We start from the raw sequence: 23,483 nt of genomic DNA on the forward strand, positions 1-23,483 counted from the left end.
TTAAATTAAATAGTGACTCACCCTCGCTTTCATTTGTATGAAATACAAGGATTTTCTATTGCTTTGACATGTATTATTTACAGATAATGGTATTCTGATTCTTCCATCAGTCATTCTAATTCCAGGGGGAGGGGGGGCTTTACTTATGTTGTTGCCTTTCAGTCTTCCCTGACACAACTTCGGAAGTCAATTGATTAATCTGTTGAAAACACCAGGTTGTTTCCTACCACTCATTTTAGCTAAGGGTAGCATGATCCCATCGTTGCAAGGTGCATCCCACCAGCTCATTCCACAGCCAGACAATCCTCCTGCATTAACGGAATGTATCTTGCACTGATGGAATGCGCTGCCGTTCACTGAGCGGAGTGATGCACGTTACAGCTCACTTTTGATCTGTATTTACTTGTAACAAAGCCCTGATGTTTTAATGAAGCACATTATGGCTTCTTTTTACCAGCCTCTTTTGTTGTTTTGTTGTTGTTTTTTACTCTGTCCTGTGTTTTGATATTATGTCCAATGTATACATTTTGCAGTGTCAAGGAAGAAAACTTTTCCCAGGTTGTATTGTGTGGGTGGGGGCTGACCTGGATGTCCCAGGCTAGCCTGATCTCGTCAGATCTCAGAAGCTAAGCAGGGTCAGCCCTGGTTAGTATTTGGATGGGAGACCACCAAGGAAGTCCAAGGTTGCTATACAGAGGAAGGCACTGGCAAACCACCTCTGTTAGTCTCTTGCCTTGAAAACCCCATAAGGGGTCACCATAAGTCAGCTGCGACTTGATGGCACTTTACACACACACACATTGGGGGGGGAGGGGCACTTGCATGCATTCAGTTCCCACACAACCCCCATCCCACATGCAGGAAACTAGCATGCCCGGGAGAAAGATTTGGCCTAGATTTCTCATTGACAAGCTGTTTTCTTCTACATGCACAGAGGCTCTTTAACTTGGGGGGCGGCGCATAGAACATTTGCACAGCTAGAAGTGTTAACAGTTTAGGAAAAGCTTTACTGTTCAGTTCTATTGAATGTAAACTTGCTCAGAGTAATTAGATACAAAGACAAATAGGCCGCTTAGAGACATGTATACATGTCTCCTTTCACCTTTTTCTAGGGCTCCTCACTATTGCCTATTATAGTTTTAAGTAGGCAAACTTTCCTACTGTAGTCAGCATAGGGGAACCTCTGTCAGTTCCCCTACTGCTCTGACAGATCTACTGTATTTAACATCTGGGACTTATCAGCCCAGCTGCACAGACACTTCTACTGTATGGAGCATCTGGGAACAATCACCCCTCTTCCCTGTTCTTTGGCTTGTCATTAAGGGTAATGTAACAAGTCGTGTGCTTGAGTAAGAGGGTTCAGGGTCATGAATCTCCCTAATCAAGGTCAATAGAAAGCACATTGGGACTTCATCATATTACTAATACCCTTTAGCGTGTGCCCATGAGATCTGTTGTTATTGTTACTGAAGGGCCTGTAGCAGAAGCTGGCCAGCCTGAAAGGGAAACCTATCTGTGCTGCTTCTGAAGGTGTACAAAAGACTATGCAATGGTTGCATTATCTTGAATGTCTGCTGTCTAAGCACAAGGGTGGAAAGCATCATGAAGGCTAATCTGTAGTGCTGTGCATGTAATTAAGTAAAATTGTGATTTAGGAAACCAATGGCATGGCTGGAATGGCCACCTTTCTGTCTAGCAGTGGCCGTGTGCTTTTATTTTAACAGCTGCATGACAGGCAAAACATTCAACAGACGAAGGCTTTTCTGGAATGGAAACATAGTGAGGGGGAAAGAGAGGTGGTGCCCCATGAGAGCTTGTAGCAAGCAAGGATGTTCAGCACAAAAAGAAAACAATGGAAAACAATCTTCTCATGTCCAGGTTGTACTATTAGTCACCTGAGTTCTCTGAGCTATTTATTGGATGGATTAAATAAAAAACTGATTCCATTTTATTTATGTATTTATATCTAGGATGTTAAATAGAAGAACTTGTTGAGTATAAATAATAATTGTCCTGATAAGACAGGCTCCCAGCCATGGGCCGGGAGAGGGTTGGCATTTGTGTCTGGGTGGAAGGTATGGGGGAAGCAGGATGGTTTTGAGCAATTGGGCCCAGCACTGGCTGTCAGTCACCTCTCAAGCAGCTTCCTGCCATCCTCATCAGAGGTCGGCCCGTCATGGGGCACAGAGACCTTTGGGCTGCAGGCTTGTCTCTGGTACGCAGCTCAGATTGAAAAGAGCAGGCTGAGGAGGCGCTTGGCATTCAGCAACTCTCGGCAAAAAGTAAAAGTAAAGATCCCCTGTGCAAGCACCGGGTCATTCCTGACACATGGGGTGACGTCACATCCCGACGTTTCCAAGGCAGACTTTGTTTGCGGGGTGGTTTGCCAGTGCCTTCCCCAGTCATCTTCCCTTTACCCCCCAGCAAGCTGCGTACTCATTTGACCAACCTCAGGATAGAAGGCTGAGTCAACCTTGAGCCGGCTACCTGAAACCAACTTCCGTCGGGATCAAACTCAGGTCGTGAGCAGAGCTTTTGACTGCAGTACTGCAGCTTAACACTCTGCGCCACAGGGCTCCTCTCTCTCGGCAAAGAGGGGTCTAGTTTGCATCCATCGCTAAAACAAAGGTGCAGTCTGCTGCCAGCATCTCTTCCATTGGCTGGGGAACATAGTGCAGGTTGTGCAGGGTGGGTTCCCTGCAGAACCAAAAGGGGTGTCCCTTATGGGGCTCTGGGGGGCAGGGGGCAGGACAGCCAGCCTTGGGCCTGGCCACACCCCAGGAGGATGGTGATGGCTAGGAACAGCAGTTTCCACCACTTCTAGCCCTCACGCCAACCTTCTGTCCTTGGTTGAGGTGGTTTCCCTGTTAGTTGCAAAGGATACTCTCTATCTGGAGTAGAGCACCTTTCCAATATTCTCCCTGTCACAGAGATGCCAGTGTGCCCTTCCATCACTATAATGGTCATAGCATCTCTTCCCCCCCCCCCCCGCACCTCTCATCCGCAACAACATCATCTTCACGTAATAAAAGTAGGAGAGGATAATCTTGGTGCACAATGTGGCAGTCTTGTTTGTTGCATTTTAAAAAGGGGTGGGAGAAATGTGCTGCGTAATGAGATGGGGTTAAATACCCCAATATTTAACATGCCTAACTGATCCTAATCAAAGAAGAGCCTATCTGCTGGCTAGACTAAATGTTCTCCCTTCTGCTGTGCTGCAATGGAGATATAATAAAGTCCCTTTTGTCCTTGTGGGGAGGGTAAAATTGAAAGTCTCCCACGTTTTAATCAACTGTCCTCTGTATGCTAGAGGTCGTTTTCAATTAATAAACCTAATCTTTGTGGACAAAGAATGGCTACCTGTAAGCACTAAGGCCTCCATCCTTATGAACGCACAGGATCCACTAATAATTGATGTGGTGGCAAGATTTTTACTGAGGACAATTAAAGTGCGTAAAAGCTTCTGCAACTCATGAGGTAATTTTAGGGCTGTGAAGTGAGTAACTTCTAATGCATTTAAACCTGTTTTAGTGTCAATTTTATGGAGATGATTCTAAATTGTTTTTATCATGTTTATATAGATGTTGTATAACTAATGCCAATAAAGGCTTCATATAGAATTCACATTTTCTAGTGGGCTGTATTAATCTCAGATGGTTTTTTTTTTTTTAACAGGATAGAATAAAACAAATAGAATTAATTAAGTTGGCAGGAGTCCTACCGTGAGGCAGAAAGAGGTGGTTGCCTCAGATGACAGTTTTGGGACACCATTCAAGAGCTATAGACTTTCATGTTAATATGTCAGAACAACGGTTTGGGTTAAACTTCCGAAGGTGTAAAAACAGTGGAAACTGAAGGTCTTTTATGCATGGCCGTTTCACTCACAATCACCCCTCCAACAACTTTGGGTCTTTGTGTTGATTATACGTGCTGTTTCCGACCGTCAGAGGTCGCCTCAGTCCCCCCCTGCATTTCCCCAAGTTTTGCCTTTGTTTTCAAATTTGAGATAAAACAGGTATCTGAAAATGCGGGCAGGGGGAGAGCAAGGTGACCTCTGAGGGTTGGAAACAGCATGGATAAACAACACAAAGTCCCAAAGTCATTGGAGAGGTGACAGCGAGTGAAACAGCCATGCATAAAAGACCAAGGTGAGACTGATGATAGCTCAAAAGCAGCCATTTGCAACTTGGAAGTTCTATTGTTAGATAATAGATTAGTTAGGTTGCCTTCTGCCATTTTTAGGGTCTGGGGTCTGGTATGTAGCACAGGAACAAGAGAAAATATATAGACAGCCTATAAGAATTAGAAAACCATTGGGTTTCCAGGAGTCAAAGACCCTAACATTATGGAGATATTCAATGGATTTAGAAAGGTGTAACTCTGCTTAGGATGGTGCTGATAGGCACTTGTGGGTCAGGCAAAGTGATGCAGCATTCAGAAAGGTAGAGATATCTGCAAAAAATCATTACAGACATGGAAGGTTTTAGCAATCTCATTTCGCCACAAACAGATTCTTTGTTCTTCCTTCACAAACTGAGCCATACACAAATCAACAGCGAGTAGCCTTGAATTAATATAATTTGAGAGATAAGAAATATTGCAGAATTTGGGTCTTGGAGATCTGGGTTAAATGTCGCTTCTACCAGAGTAGAAGCATAATCTTTTAGTGAATAAATACATGAGTCTCCCCCCACCCACCCCCCACACACCAATTTTAAATGAAGGTTTCGATCCACTGGTAATATCTGCAAGGATTTCTGTCTGCAGAGCTTTCTTCCACATGCAGTTGACATTTTATCTCAGCCACCACCACCCCAGTGATCTCAGCATCCCCCCCTCAGAATGTAAGTGATGGAAACAAGCGCCATGGCTTCAGCATAACCTGGGAAGCACACTAGAGAAGCACACCAAAACTTAAACATCTCCGTGAAAATGGAACAAGCTGGCACTGGTCTCTTAATCTGCCCAATTATCCTAGGTTTAAACCATAATAGAAAGTGCTTAAGAAGTCATAATCATACAGTGCAGAAAGAGGAGAGCCATGTGGTTGCTTTTTTTGTTTTGCTTAATTGATATAATTAGCAGCTTCTTGGTGCCAAGGGAGCAGTTTTTTATATTCTCCCCATCCCTTTCTTCAAGAAAAGAGTTGCATTTGGGAGTCATAGGAATTAGGGATCCTGAACTCTTCTGCATGTCTTTGGAACAAGGCAACTTGACTTCAGCAAGTTGACTAACCGTAACCAGGCTACAGTTTGGTTAAGGCTGTTGGAGTTTTTGTTTTCGTTCCCCCCTTCCCCTTGTAGTACAACATTCCGTTGCAGTTAAACTGGATCCTTTTGAATAGGAGGAGCACTGGAGAATTTGATAAGAAACTGTTTATTACAAATGCACAGGTTGGACAGGTGGTAAGGCACATGCAAACACAGCACACTGCAAAAACAGCATCATTTATTTATTTAATTCATGTGTACCCTGCCTTTTTGGAGCCCAGTGGCCAGAGTGGTAAGCTGCAGTACTGGAGTCCAAGCTCTGCTCACAACCTGAGTTCGATCCCGACGGGAGTCAGTTTCAGGTAGACTCAGGTAGACTCAAGGTTGACTCAGGTAGACTCAAGGTTGACTCAGGTAGACTCAAGGTTGACTCAGCCTTCCATCCTTCCGAGGTCGGTAAAATGAGTACCCGGCTTGCTGGGGGTAGAGGGAAGATGACTGGGGAAGGCACTGGCAAACCACCCCGTAAACAAAAGTCTGCCTAGTAAATGTCGGGATGTGACGTCACCCCATGGGTCAGGAATGACCCGGTTCTTGTACAGGGGACCTTTACCTTTTACCCTACCTTTCTCCCCGGGGCCCCCAAAGTGACTTACATCATTCTCCTCTCCTCCTTTTTATCCTCACAACAACCCTGTGAGGTAGGTTAGGCTGAGAGAGTGTGACTGGCCCAAGGTCACCCAGTGAGCTTCCATAGCATGAGGGGTGATTTGAATCTGGGTCTCATCAATCCCAAATTAACTGAAGCACCCCTGAGCCCCAAGCCTGCCTCTTCAGCCAACCCAAACAAGATAAGAATGTCTTTTTCTGACAAAATTCAAACGTCTTTCAACAGTGCAATCCTACACAGAGTTATACCCTTCTGGTAGGCATGCCAGCCACCAGGTGGGACCAGGGGATCCCCCGGAATTACAGCTCATATCCAGACTACAGATATTAGTTCCTCTGAAGAAAACGGATGCTTTGGATGGTGGACTGTATGGCATTGTACCCCACTGAGGTCCCTGTCCTTCCCAGGCTCCATCCCCTAATCTCCAGGAGTTTGCCAAGCTGGATCTGGAAACCCTAACCCCCACCCCCAATCCACTGCAGGTGGCCAGTAACCCTACCTTCTAAGCTCATTTACTTCTTTTGCACTACAAAAAGATTTCATTTTCCCAGTGGCCCAGTGACCAGTTTCGTAGTTTCATCACATCCTGTAGATTGATTTGAGATGACCCCGCTCGGATATGTCTGCTGCCTTGATTGTCCATGAATTAGCATTCATTGCTAGTGGTCAAGCTATGCCCAAACTAACAAGAAGCTCTGAAGAATAAAATGGGAATTGTGTATGTATTTATGCAGTATTGTTGTGTTTTTTTGTTAGCTCCTAGGGACCTCATCCAGATTCAGGTCATAAGTTGCCTTTATAATAACCATATATATTTATTTCATGCAGTTTGGTAGTCACTTTTCAGCTAAAAAACTTCCAAAACAATGGACAAATTCGATTAATGTGCTAATTTTAACTCATGCTGCTGCTTTTGCCAGCTGTTACAATCATCCAGGAGGGCTTTCCTTCCTGGCTCCTCTAGGAGATAGTGGGACCCAGTGGAGCCATCTAGTCTTCTCAGCAGTTTCCGGTGGAATTATCGCGAAAAGGCTGTGCTCTCCTGGATCCTCTGGGTGAAATGCAAAGGAGACACCTGCAATTTCTTTTGTATATTACATAGAAACGTAGACCTTGAAGGGACCCCAATGGTCATTTAGTCCAACCCCCTGCACAATGCAGGAAATTTGCAGCTATCTCCCCCCAGTCCCCCAGTAACCCCTGCTCTATGCCCAGAGAAGGGCAAAAAAAAAAACCTCCAGGATCCCTGGGCCAATCTGGCCTGGAAGAAAATTCCTTCCTGGCCCCAAAGCAGTGATTGGCATTACCCTGGGCATATAAGAAGGGGCCACAAGAGCCAAGCACTGGCTCATCCCTTCCTGCCCTCCCTCTCACAATCTGCCTAAATTCATGCAATCATTATTGCTGTCAGAAGACCATCTAGCCTCTGCTTAAAAACCTCCAAAGAAAGAGAGCCCACCACCTCCCAAGGAAGCCTGTTCCACTGGGAACCGCTCTGTCAGGTTTTTTTTATTTAGTTTTAACCTATTGGTTCTGGTCTGACCTTCTGGGGCAACAGAAAACAACTCCTCTCCATTCTCTATATGACAGCCCTTCAAATACTTGAAGATGGCTATCATATCACCTCCATTCTCTATATGATGGCCCTTCAAATACTAGTTGTCTCTAGGGCTGTTGAAAAAAAAATCCGGTAAAATTCGGATTCTGCAAAATTCGGCCCATTTTTATTCGGGAAATGCCGAAGTCCGAACTCCCCCGCTTCGGGTCCATGCAATTCGGCATGAGGTCCGGAGTTCGGGGAAAAATTCGGCCGAATAAAGCCATTAAAATCACAATCGCACCTTTCCGCGGCTCCGGGGGGCATTTTTGGGGGTAGAGGTCCCAAACTTTCAGCGTAGCTTCAAAGGACCCTTCTTGCAATAACCCCCAAGTTTTGTAAAGATTGGATCAGCAGGGGCTGAGATATGGGCCCCGAAAGGGTTCCCCCCTCCTTAATGTGCATTTGCAATTAGCAGAGCTTGCTGCCCACTCAAAGCTCCCAGCCCCGACAAACAGCTGAGCTGCGGGGAGCAAGGGCGGGGCAGGTGCGAAGAAGTTTGCAAACCATGCAAAGCAACACAACTGTGCAAAGCAACACCTTTGCAACCATGCAAAGCAACACCTGACACCTGGGAGTTTGCAAACCATGGAAAGGGACAGAGGCATGCTAGCTAAGCATCAGGAGCAGGAGGGGGTGGAATTTCCCCTTTTGCATCAGACTCAGGACCAGGCAAATGCGTTCTTTAAGTCACAATTTGAAAACAATTTTTGAGCAAGCATCAAAATAGACCTAACCGATCTTATGAATGAGGGAAAACCTGAGGACACACAACTGAAGCCCCCCCCTCAAACCAGGGAGAGAGAGACTCGAGGGGGCACCCCCCCCAGACAGAACAGGCGAAAGCCCCCTTTGGCTTCCCCCCCACCCACAGAAACTGCTCCCTTCCCACACACACACAGACTCTGCTTCCCCCCCCCCACACACACACAGGAGAAAAATTATAGATTAAAGCCCCAAAAGGGGTCTTACTGTGGATGTCTTCTGTTCCATCAGGAGGGACTGGGAGGACTGGGTAATCCAATACGATTCCATTTAAGCACGGGAGGTTTTGCCTTGGATTTGCCGCTCTCGAGATACAGGATTGGCTGATCCCATTCATCCCAATAGGGAAAAGGGGGGAACCCCATATCTTGGGACCCCCTGACCCAATGTTTACAAAACTTGGGGGGTCTCACAAGAAGGGTCCTTTGAAGCTCTGCTGAAAGTTTGGGGTCTCTACCCCAAAAATGCACCCCCTGCAGCCATGGAAAGGAGCGAATGTGTGCTTTAAATGGAATAAAAATGCACATTAAGGGGAGGACCCCTTTTGGGCCCCATATCTCAGGACCCCCTGACCCAATGTTTACAAAACTTGGGGGGTCTCACAAGAAGGGTACTTTGAAGCTCCGCTGAAAGTTTGGGGTCTCTAACCCCAAAAATGCACCCCCTGCAGCCACGAAAAGGAGCAAATGTGTGCTTTAAATGGAATAAAAATGCACATTAAGGGGAGGACCCCTTTCAGGCCCCATATCTCGGGACCCCCTGACCCAATGTTTACAAAACTTGGGGGGTCTCGCAAGAAGGGTCCTTTGAAGCTCCGCTGAAAGTTTGGGGTCTCTACCCCCAAAAATGCGCCCCATGCAGCCATGGAAAGGAGCGAATGTGCACAAGCACCCCCCCACGGGGATTTCTCTCTCACACACAAACAGATACTCTCTCTTTCTTTTCCCGGGCCGCGCAGCAGCTGGGCTCATGCACTCAATCGCTCAAATTGATTGGCCAGAAGAAGACCCAGCTTGGCCACCGATTGGCTGCAGGAGAATGCTGCTTACTAACTGACGGTTATGCTGCTGCGCCGAACCCCGAATTTGCTGAATTTATTCGCCGAACACCACGAATTCACTGAATTTGGCTCCCCGTTTTCCCGCCTTTTTTGAGTTCGGTTCCATCCGAACTAAAAACCGCCGAATCAGGGGATATTCGGCTGTTTTTTGGTTTGGGATGAACCGAATCGACAGCCCTAGTTGTCTCATCACTAGGCTAAACATACCCAGCTCCTTCAACCTTTCCTCATAGGACTCGGTCTCCAGACTCCTTACCATCTTTGCTGCCCTCCTCTGGACACGTTCCAACTTGTCAACATCCTTCTTAAACGGTGCCCAAAACTGAACACAGTACTCCAACTGAAGTCTAACTACAGCACAGTGAAGTGATACCACCACTTCACATGATCTGGACACTGTATATAGTAGTTAGATTTTATTATTTATTTAGTAGATTTATCTACAGACATATTTATGTCTGATGCTGCTTTCTCTGGAACTGTAGGGCAGATCCAGAGAGACTCACTAAGGTTTCTTTATAAAAGTACAGGATAGATGCTACATTTCTTGAGTTGTGTGAAATGCACGGTTCTTTGGATATGTAACATCTTCTCCAAATGATTCTCTCAGACCTGGGCATCCTACAAATATACAGCCCCCACCCTAAATTTTGCGTTTGTGGTTGGCAGGGAAATTGCTGTGTTCACACCCTGTGTTAAACCTGGCTATTTTGTAAATAGGATACTAGCAGTGGCCAGACTATTGGCAAGAACTTTAATGGCTGTGGTGCTCAGGATTTTGTATAGCAACATTTTTCTCCACATAGGTATTGCAGAACTGAAATGCATATGAGGCAAGAAGAAGACACTACAAAGCAGTGTAAACAAATTGTGGTATGATCAGGAAGTCATTACATGTCATTACTAAGCAGCTATCTGCATTAATCAGTTTTCCAAAGCTACTTGTTCAACCTTGTCTTTGTTGCACTTTAATGGAGGTAGGGGTGGGGCACACCTTGCATGAGCCAGGAGTCTGGGACCTAGTTTGCAACCCCAAATGCAGCTGCTGAAACAATAGGAGGCTGAGAGATCACAGGACAGTAAAAGAAGCATCTTGCAAGGGAAATTATGGAGGTTCTATGGCAGACATGTTGTTCCCAGACATGAATAGCGCAATGCTATTCTTCCCCATTTAATGAGCTTTGCATGGAAAAGTAAGAATCCCAGAGGGATAGCTGTGGACAAAAGAGACCACATTAGCATACAGAACCAAAGTTTTGTTATCACGGACACCAATGTATCTCTTCTACATCATTTTAGAAATTCTTACATTCACTTTGGAAAAAAAAGTCTCTACCCTTAAGAATCGTCAATGTGGATGAAGAACTCAAACCTTCATGTTTCATTATGCAGATGGCGGTCAGCAGAAGCTAAATAGCAGCCCGTCCTTCCAAACTCGCAGTGCAAAGTTGCAGAGTTACTCCCTTCTAAGTCCATTGGAGGAAGTGGGTGTTAGGCAATCCTAACAGATGGCACTCTGAAGGTTGCCAGGTCCCTCTTTGCCACCAGTGGGTGGTTTTGGGGGCGGAGCCTGAGGAGGGCAGGGTTGCCATAGAGTCCAATTGCCAAAGCAGCCATTTTCTCCAGGTGAACTGATCTCTATCGGCTGGAGATCAGATGTAATAGCAGGAGATCTCCAGTTAGTACCTGGAGGTTGGCAACCCTATCTGAAGCAGATATGGGAATTAAACCTAGTCCTACCACAAGCCCATCTTTCTCCTTGGGCTCTTAAGGGATTAAACAGCTCTGATCAACAGTTCTTCTGCAAAATCTACCCCAAGACTACACGTTTTTTCCTACCATGCCAAAAAAATGAACCAAACGACTGCACTCTATTCTGCAAAATATAAAGTTCATCAAGTGTCTATCATCACTCAGTTTGGTGGGGGGGGGGGCTGTGATTATGGCTGGACAAATTCTTGATCCCTTGGTTCTTGTGCATATAGCCAACTATCTATTTGTTCTGTAGAAGCGGAAGGTTGAGAGATGAATTCTTTATTTTATTAATGGTACACTGTATCCAAAGCAATGCTGGACTCAGGTCTGATTGGCTTTCTCTTTCTCTCCTGCAGGCGCCTGGATGCCAACTTGATTTCTGTGGTCCCAGAGAAGAGCTTTGAGGGGCTGCCCTCCTTACGTCACCTTTGGTTGGATGATAATGCCCTGACAGAGATCCCTGTCAAAGCACTCAATAACCTCCCAGCGCTACAGGCCATGACTCTGGCACTCAACCAAATCTGGCACATTCCTGACTATGCCTTCCAGAACCTCACCAGCCTTGTGGTGCTGTAAGTGTTCTCATTTATATTTAAATTAAAGCTTTCTTTAAAAAAAATTAAAAAGAGGAAGTATTTTCTTGTAACACAATGTACTGACTAGAGAATCAAGAGGTGAGTCCTTCTCTCTGGGCAGTGCCTCGTAAAGGAAATCTCCTCAGTCCAAATAGTAGTATGAATGAAAATTTTATTGCGTGTAGCCATTGGCCATCACAATTTGATAAAACAAATAAATAAAATACAAACAATAGATTAGCAAGTAAAATATTAGATAGATAATGGGATATACTAAAACATTTCAGTTTAAAAGAAAAGAAACTGCTTATTCCAGGGGCGTCAAACATAAGGCCCGTGGGCCGGATCAGGCCCCTTGAGAGCTCTTATCCCGCCTGCAAGCCAGCAGAGGCAACCACCACCCCCCTCTCGATCTGGGCTGGTGAGGCATGGCCTGGCCCAACCAAATGACATTTATGTCACATCCAGCCCTCATAACAATTAAGTTCAACACCCCTGGCTTGTTCCGATACCAAATAGTAGTATGTACACAAAGAGGCGTGGTTTTAGGAGCATGATATATTATTGTCTGAGAAACCGAAAATCTCTGTAATGTCCCTTTCCCCCAGTACTTCTAGCTCTTTTATACTAGTGCAGTTTAAATGTAAAACCCTATTCTACATTATGTTGAACAAATTAAGCAAACTATATTGCTTCCAGTAGTCATCCAGATGGGACACATTTGTTTCACAGGCAAGTAAGAAAGAGTAAACATTCTCCAGCCAGCAATTATATGGGTAACTGGTACCTTTGTAATGGCCTCGTTTGTAAATGGCATCTGTTGCATGAGCTAGTGGTTTGTTATGTTATTCATCTTCTAAAATAGAAGCTTATGTCTGTAAATTAGTTAACAATTTATTGTTTGGTGTTGATCAGTAAGTTTCCATGTAATTACCAAGCTTCCTTATTGCCCTAGAACTACTGCCATAGTTTAAAAGCTTCATTATGAGGCACATTTAAAGCAGCACCTTCCAGCCTGGAAATCCACATGCTTTGGGGCCAGGCTATCAAAACCATCACTGGCAAACTGAAGTTAAGCAAAAGCTTACTATGTGTGTGGCACTAATAATACTACACGTTACAAGAGTTGAGTGGGGCAAAGGGCATTTCCTGAAAATTTTCTACATTAATTGACAAATGGAGGGTTTTGTTGCTGGGTTGGAAAAAGTACAATGGGTTGTTTTGAGAGTAATGTTTAGTACTAAATATAGGCAGGAACAGCCTTCAAAGGGACAAATAGCTAAAATGCCATCATTCCTTGAGAACAGACTGAGAGCTCATTGGTTAGAGAATAGACTGCTGGATTTTGTCTGGGCAGACCTGGGACATTTATGCATGGGAGTTTTACCTGAGTTTCATCACTTGCTGGACCCACACTTTCCAGTTGGGAGTCTATGCACCAGCAGTTTCCAAGCTCAAATCTCCGCCCCTTGAAATGCTGCTTTATAATTGGCTGTATTGAGAGAAATGTTCCCCCCCCCGAAACCCAATTGCACATAAAAAAGCATTTTAAGAACAAAAACAAAAAACAGAGCTATTTGAAAGGAATGGGGGGAGAAACCCAAGTTTCATTTTTAAAAGCCTTCTGCTCAGAAAGAACACTGAGGAAGAAGGAAGTTTTTGAATCCCTGCCCCTTGACATGCTGCTTTGTAATTGGCAGTCTACTTGCTGTGAGGGAAACCAAGCTTCTGTGTCCCGTGCTTCGCCTTATGCATAGGAATTTTAAGTGGGCTGAGCTCAAGGGAGAGGAAACAGTCTGGTTAACAGACGGACGGGAAGTCCAGGGATTTGTGAGGGCTGGCAGTGAGGTCATCTCTAATGGAGGGAAAACTCATGCATAACTCCAAGGAACAACCGAGACAGATGGGGGTGGGGAACGTGAGTGAAAGTACCCATGCATAAACGACCTTGAATTCAAATACTGGACCTGAATAATTCATGAAACTCACTGGGTATCAAGCCATTATGTCTCTATCTAACTATCTTACAATATTTTTGAGAGGACAGAATGGAATAATCTAACGGAAGGATGAGATACAAATGAGATAAACAGCAAAAGTGTTATTGTTTTTTTATATACCAGCTGTCTAAACATTTCACAAGTACTCTTCTCCCATATTCTTCTTCCATGATCATTAGAATTCACTTTTTTAAGGATCAGGGTTACAACTAGAACTGGCCATGTTGATTTTATTCTTATCACTGGTGGTGTTCAAGTGCCTTTGGCCATGGAAATTTGCTCACCAGAACATTTAGTATAACTGGTAATAAATAATTGCCCTGCTTGTGGGCCTTCTGGAGGCACTGGCTGGCCAATTTCCCGTGATGAACTATAAAAGATGGACTTTTACTCTGATCAAGCAGGGCTCTTTTCATTTTCTGAAAAATAATATAGCAGGCATCTCCATTTTGAAAAATGTGCTCAAGCAAATGGTGGATGTACAATTCCAGGATTTCTCGGGTGACATTGATTACCTGGATGCACCTGAATCTGGTTTCAGGCCTGGTTTTGGATAACAAACAGCCTTGGACCCCCTAACGGACAACGTTGGCTGGAAGACGAACAGGAGGAATGAACTCCTGCCGAGACCTTCCAGCTGCACTGACCATGGTTCATTCAGGAGAGGCTGGCAAAAATGGGTATCAGAGGTGGTGCACTTCACTAGTTCTGTTCTGTCTTGCTGAATGACACCAGAAGGCAGAGCTGAGAGCCATTACTTAAGAGGCATTTATGCTATGGGGCTCCCCAAGGCATTGTTCTGTCCCCTGTACTATTCAACATCTACATGAAGATGCAGTGAGAGGTTGTGTGGAGATTTAGAGAAGGGCTGTCAGTACAGTAAATTGATGATACACCACTATATCTCTCCTTTTCAGCAGCATCAGGTGAGGAGTGAGTATTCTAAACAGGTGCCTAGAGGCAGTAATGGGCTGGATGAGAGCCAATAATGGAAACTCAAACAAGACAAGGCAAAGGTGCTATTGGTCAGTTCTGTACCAATCAAGAAGTCAGCCTATTTGGAATGGGATGTATGGTTGCCAGCTCTGGGTTGGGAAATACCTGGAGACTTTGGGGGCGGGTCCTGAGGAGGGCGGAGTTTGGAGAGGGGAGAGACTTCAATGCCATAGACTCCAGTTGCCAAAGCGGCCATTTTCTCCAGGCAAACTTACCTCTATCAGCTGGAGATCAGTTGTAATAGTGAAAGATCTCCAGCCACCACCTGAAGGTTATGCAAATAAAGAACGAAAGCACGGTGGCCAATAGTACTACTGTAACAAAAACCTATAATAATACATGTGTGCACAGATAACAACAAATATATGCACAGTCTGCAAATCCCAGCAATATAACATCAAGGTAAGTATGTTATATCGCTGATGTTATATCGCTGGGATTAGCAGACTGTGCATATATTTGTATTATTATAGTTTCTTTTGTATTATTATTATTATTATCACATGTATTATTATAGTTTCTTTTGTTTCTTTATTTGCATAATCTCTTTGAGCACCACCTGAAGGTTGGCAACCCTAAGGGTAGCATACTCCTTGAAAGAACAGGTTTAGTTTTGAGGTGCTATTTGTTCCATGTTTACATCTAGAAGCTCTGATCTCCTCTGTAGCATGTTTCTTAGACCAGCTTTGGTTGATTCACCAGTTTTAGCTCTTCCTTGAGAATGGGGATTTACAGAAAAATTCTAAAAACACTTTCCTGGAAGTAAGTCCTACAGAAGAAGAAGAGTTGGTTTTTATACCCTACATTTCTCTACCATACAGAATCTCAAAGGGGCTTACAATCACCTTCCCTTCCCCCACCCTCACAACAGGTACCTTGTGGGATAAGTGGGGCTGAGATAGTTCTGAGAACTGTGACTAGCACAAAGTCACTCAGCAGGCTTCATATGGAGGAGTGGGGAATCAAACCAGATCAGAGTCTATTGCTCTTAACCACTTCACCATACTGGCTCTCCAGAGTAGGATTCTGAAAAGACCAGCATACGTTTGCTCTTTTAGGCACAGTTATGCATGCTCTAGCTGACTTTTAAGATAATTGAGAAGTTTTGTGAGTGCGTTAAGTGCTGTCAAGTCACTTCCGATTCATGACGACCCTATGAATCAGTGTCCTCCAAAATGTCCTATCTTTGACAGCCTTGCTCAGGTCTTGCAAATCGAGGCTTCCTTTATTGAGTCAATTCATCTCTTGTTGGGTCGTCCTCTTTTCCTGCTGCCCTCAACTTTTCCTAGCATGACTGTCTTTTCTAGTGACTCTTGCCTTCTCATAATGTGACCAAAATACGATAGCCTCAGTTTAGTCATTTTAGCTTCTAGGGTCAGTGCAGGCTTGATTTGATCTATAACCCACTGATTTGTTTTTTTGGCAGTCCATGGTATCTGTAACACTCTCCTCCAACACCACATTTCAAAGGAGTCTACTTTCTTCCTGTCAGCTTTCTTCACTGTCCAGCTTTCACACCCATACATAGTAATAGGGAATACAATGGCATGAATTAACCTACCGTATATACTAGTGATTAAGCCGAGTTTTTCAGCCCAAAAAAAGGCTGAAAAATCCCAACTCGGCTTATACACGGGTCAATACGGTAATTGGGCGGTTTCTCCTTCGGAGCCACCTGAATCGCGCTCCCGCTGGCCAGCTGATTCCCCCACCCCCCCAGCGCGCTCCCGCCGGCCAGCTGATTCTCCCCCACCCACCCCCACCGCACCGCGCCTTCTGCTGTGCGGCAGCAGCGGCGGTTTCTTCACCCCCCCACCTCACCCGGGCTGGTCCTCCCGCTCTACAGCTGATCCGCGGGCCTCCAGCTGATCCGCGGGCCTCCTCCGGGCCTCTTCCTCCCGCTCTAAAATGGCGGCCGCCATTTTAGAGCGCTGATTCGCCGCGTCTCCCGGTAAGTAGGGGGTTCAGGGGCTCTTCCCCCTCCCCCCCTTGGATGGCACTGGGGTCGGGGTGGGTCTGGAGGGCCTGGGAGGCCAGCGGGAGGGTGACCCAGGGCAGAGGTGAGATCGTCCCTGCGCTCTAAAATGACGGACGCCATTTTAGAGTGCAGCATTACCGGTAAAGGGAATTTCTTATTGACCTTCAGCTTATACGCGGGTCAATAAGAAATTCCCTTTTCTGGCCTCAAATTTGGAGGGTCGGCTTATACTAGGGTCGGCTTATACCCGAGTATATACAGTAAACTTGGTGGCCAGTGACACTTCCTTACACTTCAGAATCTTTTCTGGCTCCTTCCCAGTCTCAATCTCCTTCTGATTTCTTGGCTGCAGTCTCCCTTGTGGTTGATGATGGAGCCAAGGAATAGAAAGTCTTGAACAATTTCAATTTCCTCATTGTCAACCTTAAAGTTGTGTAATTCTCCTGTAGTCATTACTTTTGTCTTCTTGATGTTCAGCTGTAGTCCTGCTTTGGCACTTTCTCTTTTAACTTTCAGCAGTAGTCTTTTCAAATCTTCACTATTTTCTGCCATTATCATCGGCATATCTCAAATTGTTAATGTTCCTCCCTCCAATTTTCACTCCACCTTCAAGAAGCTTTAACTAGTTTAAAATGCAGCAGCAAGATTATTAGGTAACAAATTACACAGCATATATTTCATTTGTACTAAAAGATTATCACTGGCTATCAATTCACTTGTAGCTCAATTGACAGTGCTGTTTATGTCTGTGTGGATAGTTGGAGGCCAGCATAAGTCCTGAATGAACATGGTTTGCAAGGATTGTGGGTTCGTGTGCTTAGGCATACACAGTCCCCACAATTTCTGTGTGTACTTTAATTCCTTTCCCAAGGAAATTTCTCCAGAGACATTGTTAGTACCTTTGCACAAATGAAGAAAATACTTGATAAATTCTTATGTCCAACCTGTGACGTATGATCTTCTAGGCTAAGGATTGCTCTAGAAGTTATGCACACCGTTTGGAGGTAGGGTTGCCAACTCCAGGTTGGGAAATACCTGGAGATTTTGGGAATGGAGTCTGAGGGTGGCAGGATTTGGAAAGGGGAGGGATTTAAATGCCACAGAGTCTAATTGCCGAAGCAGCCATTTTCTCCAAGGGAACTGATTTCTATCACCTGGAGATCAGTTGTAATAGTGGGAGATCTCCAGCCACCACCTGGAGGTTGGCAACCCTATTTGGAGGGCATTGGAAATAACCTCTGTTTGGCTACTAGTCCACATTTTTTTAGTCTGTAGCATCTAGATCCATTTATCATGTACCTTTATTGTCTTTGTGGAAAGGCGGTATGTCACAGACATATGGCTAAGGTAACTGGGAGAATTTTTTTTCAGAGGGGATGTTTTCTGCCCAGATCTTACTAAGCATTGTTACGCCTGCATTAGGCAGGCGTACAGCATTGCAGCAGAAACTCTATATTCCGTTCAAACAACCCAAATGATAACGTCCCATCCCTGCAGTGGTCACATTAAGGCAGTTTCCAGTGCCTTCATGAGAAGGATATGAATTGACCTTCATAAGGAAAAAATAGTATTTCTGGAAATTTCTCCATAGCTTCTCCTCAGATGAGCTCTTTTAATATGTAGGAACTTTCCCTGAAAAATACGTGGAAACCAGGTGTTGGCATGAGGACTGTGTACATTACAAATGAGCTAAAACACAGACATGTGAAAGCAGAAGGAGGCCTTGTCACTGCCATAAACCTAAGTACCGTTCTAATATGGGAGTTACTGAAATAGCCACTTTGGGGAGGAGGGGCAAGGAACAGCTGTGGAGGGTTACTGGGGGGAGATGTCATTTATAGCCTGATTAATACTTCTGGATACCTCTGATCAGCAGTTTCATAGCTGAGGACACGACCTTCCCAGGTGCAGCAATACGCTTTCCTGCTGCGCACACCTTGGGCCTCTGGGAGCTACATGGCTGATCATCCACTGATGGCGGAAAAAGCCAACATCAAAATATACAAGCTCCAATCTGGAACAAGTTATGGGCATCAGTCTCTGCTAATAAATTATACCCCCACTAAGGAATTGTATGCACCAGTTCCCATCCATTTCTCACGTAGGTTTGTAACAAGGGTCGTGGAATACTTTCTAAACGAGAGAAAGTCTTGAAAGACCAACACTTTGTTAACAGGAACTATAGGAAGCAGCCTTTCTTCATCTGTCCTGTCTGGCAGTTGTGACTTGATGCGCAGCAAAATTTTATTCATCTCTAGTTGAAGGGAGAAAAGTTGTTTAGCCTCATTGTTTGGGAGACTGGCCAAGGGTCATTGAAATACTTAGGATCTAACCCACAATGGAAGGGGCAGAACATCACTCCATAGTAATGAAGATTCCTGGGCTTCTAACTTTGGGAAAGAATCGCATTTACACGATCTAGAGATAAGGGTTTTAAAAAAAACTTTCCCCAGCCAATTCCTTATTCTACATCTGCTTGCAAAGTTTTAAAAAATCTTTTCCCAGTCAATGTTAATCACTGCTTTAAAAAGGGAAAATGAAGCAGTGGCTAGGATAAAAAGTTGGAACGGGAGTTTTGAACAGTTTCTTAATAGTCACTAACATATAATTATTATCTTTGATTTTTTGGCCCCAAAATTTCCATTTTCATTTTTCTATTCCCTGTTTTGCCACCAGACACTGTGGAGTTATTACACCTCCTACCAATTTTTTCCAGTAAAATAGACATATTTTCCAATTATTTACGCACCAGTAAATCAGCACACATCTATTCCATATATAAATGATATATACTGTATATAAACATTGTATAAATGAAGTATAAAACTGTACCCGTGTATACAATACAAATTAATCTACAAAGTAGAGGACAAAAACAGAATAGAGAAACCACTGACAAAAAATAAACAAATGTGAAATGAAATTGCTCATCCTTAGTCACAACTGACTTTTTTAGTATCTCCTGTTTATAGCTGAAGCACTGAGCCACTTCCCCCAGCTCCTTCTTTTGACTTCTAAGGAGGAACATTCAGAGATTTGAACAGCCCTGACGGATTTGCCCCTCCCTCCCATGATGGTTAGGTACAGTTAGGGTTGCCAGGCCCCTCTCCGCCACCGTCCGAACCTGAGGGAGGCGGGGTTTGGGGAGGGGTGGAACTTCAATGCCATAGAGTCCAATGGCCAAAGCGGCCATTTTCTCCAGGTGAACTCATCTCTATCAGCTGGAGATCAGTTGTAATAGCAGATCTCCAGCTAGTACCTGGAGGTACAGTTATACCATGATGTGACTTTGTCACATTGTGGGTTTCTTACTACCTGTCAGTACCAGTGAGGCCGGGAAAATTCAAAATCACACATGCCACTTATTTTAAAGCACTTTTCCAACTGTTGATGTGCGTATGCGAAAAACAAAGACAATTCTAAAGGCACGAGTCTCAGGCTTGTGAAGTATGAGAAACAAAAAGGGAGTTTTAAATGTGCTCGGATGGAGTTCTGAATAGATGGTGATGTAGGGTTGCCAACTGCCGGGTAGTAGCAAGAGATCTCCTGCTAATTCAACTGATCTCCAGCCGATAGAGATCAGATCACCTGGAGAAAAATGGCCACTTTGGCAATTGGACTCTATGGCATTGAAGTCCCTCCCCTCCCCAAACCCCACCCTCCTCAGGCTTCGCCCCAAAAATCTCCCCCAGGTGGCAAAGAGGGACCTGGCAACCCTATGGTGATGTGAAATGTCATCCTCCACTAGGCCCAAGAAAGAGCGGATGTCCCAGTAGCCCTCGCGGGATAGAGGAAAACAGAAACAACACGTAGGAAACGAACCCAAAGCAGAAAGTTGTTCTGTTTTATGTTTACAATAAATAGTTGTTGTTTAAAAGTCATGGAGCTTCTAACAATAATCTGGCAGATGGGCTACCATGCAAGGAGAGGGTCTACTGTTGCATTTCAGTCTTCCTGTGCTTTATTAAGCATATGTGGGTTTGGTCAACATGATGATGTTGGGAAATTCACCACAGGGGTGCCATTTTTAGCAGCAGCATTTGATAGATGTAATGCTTATTTTGTCCAAGAAAATTTTGTTCAAGAAAATTCAGACACTGATATTCTAAAAGTTGTTTTCCTTTTGGGATAATCATTCTAGTTTAGTATTTTAATATGATGTATTTTATAAAATAGCCCTATCCTGTTCAGCACTGACTTAGTGGAGGAAGTATGGTCATTAATTTCTGTAGACACCTGAATGATGTGAGTGTCCTCATTTTGGGTGTTTTCATCATTTCTGCTTTTGCCATTTACAGGCACAGGTACTGTCAAACCATCTGTACCATACCAGGAGTAATGGCTCTGTGCAAGCAGAGCTTAGCTTGGCAGGGACTGGGGGAGTAACTGTGATTCTACTTGTTAAAGTAATTTGTTTAACCTGGATGAGAGGATGGAACGAGGGAAGGGAAGTTCCTTTCCTCAAATATTTACCATCCCAGCTTGTACTGTGAGTCAAATTCACTTTGTTTATGCTTTTATGAAGCTGGTGGCAAAGACCCGATTCCATTTTCCATGAGCGTTTCACCATTTCAGATGCTTGTTAGATTATAATGTTTTTTGGGGGACTGGAGCAATCATGAGTTGCTCCACTTCACAACAGAAGAAAGCAACATTCCAAATGTCAGCCAAAAACAGTTAAACCTTTCTGCCATGACATAAGTCATGATTAAATTTGATTGAGGAGGTGCAACTCTGACATTTCCCATCTAAATGTTTTCCAGTTTGTAGACTTATCTGTTTCCCAGGTGATACTATGCTCAATTGTCCCTTCAAGATTATCTACAATTTAATATGATGTCATTTGTACAAACGAGAAACATCCAAAACAGACAATCAGAATTTCAGGTGAATGTGTCCATTTACTTAATTTTCACTGGCACAAACTCTATAAAGTAAATTTTGGTACTATTGCTATGTGTGAATGTTTGTAAGTGGGTATTTAATACCTACAATACTTCTAGCAGTGCAGAATGCTTAAGAAATGGGTAGCATAATCCGGGGGGGGGGGTAGTTTCACCATGCCACCTCGCCATGCCATGCAAGCACAGGATAATTTTCCCAAAGCCCATGAAACTGCTGTATCCAGTTCAATGGGCTATGCCACCATTTTCACTGGCATAAGTTCACGCTGGCAAAAGGGGGCATCCCCAGGGTGAAAGGGCTTAAGGAGCTGACAAGTGTCAGCCCCGCCCCTGGAATGCCCCCTTTGGTGCCAGCGAGAACCCTTGCACCGGAGATACGCTACTGTCACAACTGCACCAGCACCTGTGCATGGTGCTACTGCGCCACTCCCTGGCGCTGACATAAGTGGCCTGGCACTGGTGTTAGTGCCCATTTGGACAGTGCAAGTGGCACTTAGGCAGGTGCCAGGGTCACGCTGCCCCCTCAACCCTTTCAGGTCCCTCTTGTTAGGATTGCACTGTTAATGTCCTTCTCAGTGGCTCACATATCATAAGAATAATATGCAACAAAAATCAGATGGGGAAAGGAAGGGGAAATTTAAACTTGGAAATATACCCTTCCAAAAATGGAAATATGGATCAATAAATTCTGGTTTGTCATGTTAATGGATACAATTCCAACGTTGGAACAAAATTAGCCTTAAAATACTTAAGCACAGAACTTATTTATGCAGAGCTGGTCTGTCTTTGTTGAATTTTGGAATATGAACTTTCCATTAGAATCTGTGAGGAAAGAAGTGTTGAATGGGATATAAGCAGTACTTATGGGTATTACGCACATAGTTTGGATTTGTTTGGTATTTTCTGCTTTATTTGTTTGGACCTTGTTCAATGTTTCGATTAAAAAAAAATAGTCAGAGATGCACCAAGATCCTGGCCAGCTATTTCACTCTGCTTTTCTAAATTCAAAATTTGTGTATGGGAATATTTTGGAAAAGGGGAACACATTTATCAAGGAATGCTTCTTGCATATATTGTGAAGTGATAAGCCATCAAACTTCAGGGAACTTCATACCAGCATGCCCATGATGGCTGCTGATTTATTAGTTTATTTATGTGTGTTCCTTATAGGCTTGAAGCTTTGAACAAAAATTTACCAGAGACAGGACTTTTTTGGCGGTGGTGCCTTTGGCATCTAGTTTTTTCCACTTTAAGTGCAAGGTCCAAACTTTTCTCTTTACCCAGACCCATTGTTTTTGGCTGTTTCATTTATTGTCTATTACTAGCCCATGGACTGTTTTATCAATGTCATTTTAGATTGCTCTGTTTGTTTTATGGTCTTTATACCCTCGCTTATTTTTATTGATTTGACTTCTTTAGATTGACTTCTTTTTAATAGCATGATTTATCTTTGTGGACTTGTTCTTATTTTGTTTTGTGAACCAAATTGAGCAGGTCTGGAAAGGTGGTATATAATCAATTAATAAATTAATTGTTTGAAAGGCAATCAACATTGATGACCAACAAACATTTGTACCACATTTCTCCAGTCTTAGGACAAAATAAAGTAGGAAGAGCGTGAGAAGTCTCTTTTGTAATGACCTACCAATCAGTACTTAGGAACGGAGTCATGACTCCAGTACGGATGTGTTCCACAGATGGAAATCTTTAGCGTTCCACTGTTATGTCTGCTATATGCATTGTTCCTGTGCTTAATTCTGGCCCATCCTAGTTGCTAATGAATCAAAGTTTGAAAAATTGAATCAAAGCTATTTCAGTTGCTTGTGTTACTGCTTTGACATTTCCCACATATGGCAATATACCAAGTGAGACTAGTTATAATATATTAGAATTCTGCATTGCCAAATCTGGTATCCAGCATTCAGAGGAACTCTGCAGGTGTTATCTTTGTGTTAAGGTCCAAGGTGATGTCA

At 44.0% G+C, this 23,483-nt stretch overlaps 1 protein-coding gene across 4 annotated transcripts in view; it reads left to right on the forward strand.

Moving 5' to 3' along the window:
• Positions 1 to 23,483, forward strand: part of LGR6 (leucine rich repeat containing G protein-coupled receptor 6) — a 154,462-nt gene that overhangs the window by 91,531 nt on the left and 39,448 nt on the right. For 3 of the 4 annotated variants that reach the window (XM_056844187.1, XM_056844189.1, XM_056844188.1), the window contains one exon: positions 11,414 to 11,629. The exons of the other annotated variant lie outside the window; for it this stretch is intronic. In XM_056844187.1, coding sequence (XP_056700165.1) covers positions 11,414 to 11,629 — 216 coding nt within the window. The remainder of the gene's footprint in view (positions 1 to 11,413; positions 11,630 to 23,483) is intronic. 4 annotated transcript variants of the gene reach the window in all.

The sequence above is a fragment of the Euleptes europaea genome, chromosome 2 (assembly GCF_029931775.1).
Source record: "Euleptes europaea isolate rEulEur1 chromosome 2, rEulEur1.hap1, whole genome shotgun sequence".
Lineage (NCBI taxonomy): Eukaryota > Metazoa > Chordata > Lepidosauria > Squamata > Sphaerodactylidae > Euleptes > Euleptes europaea.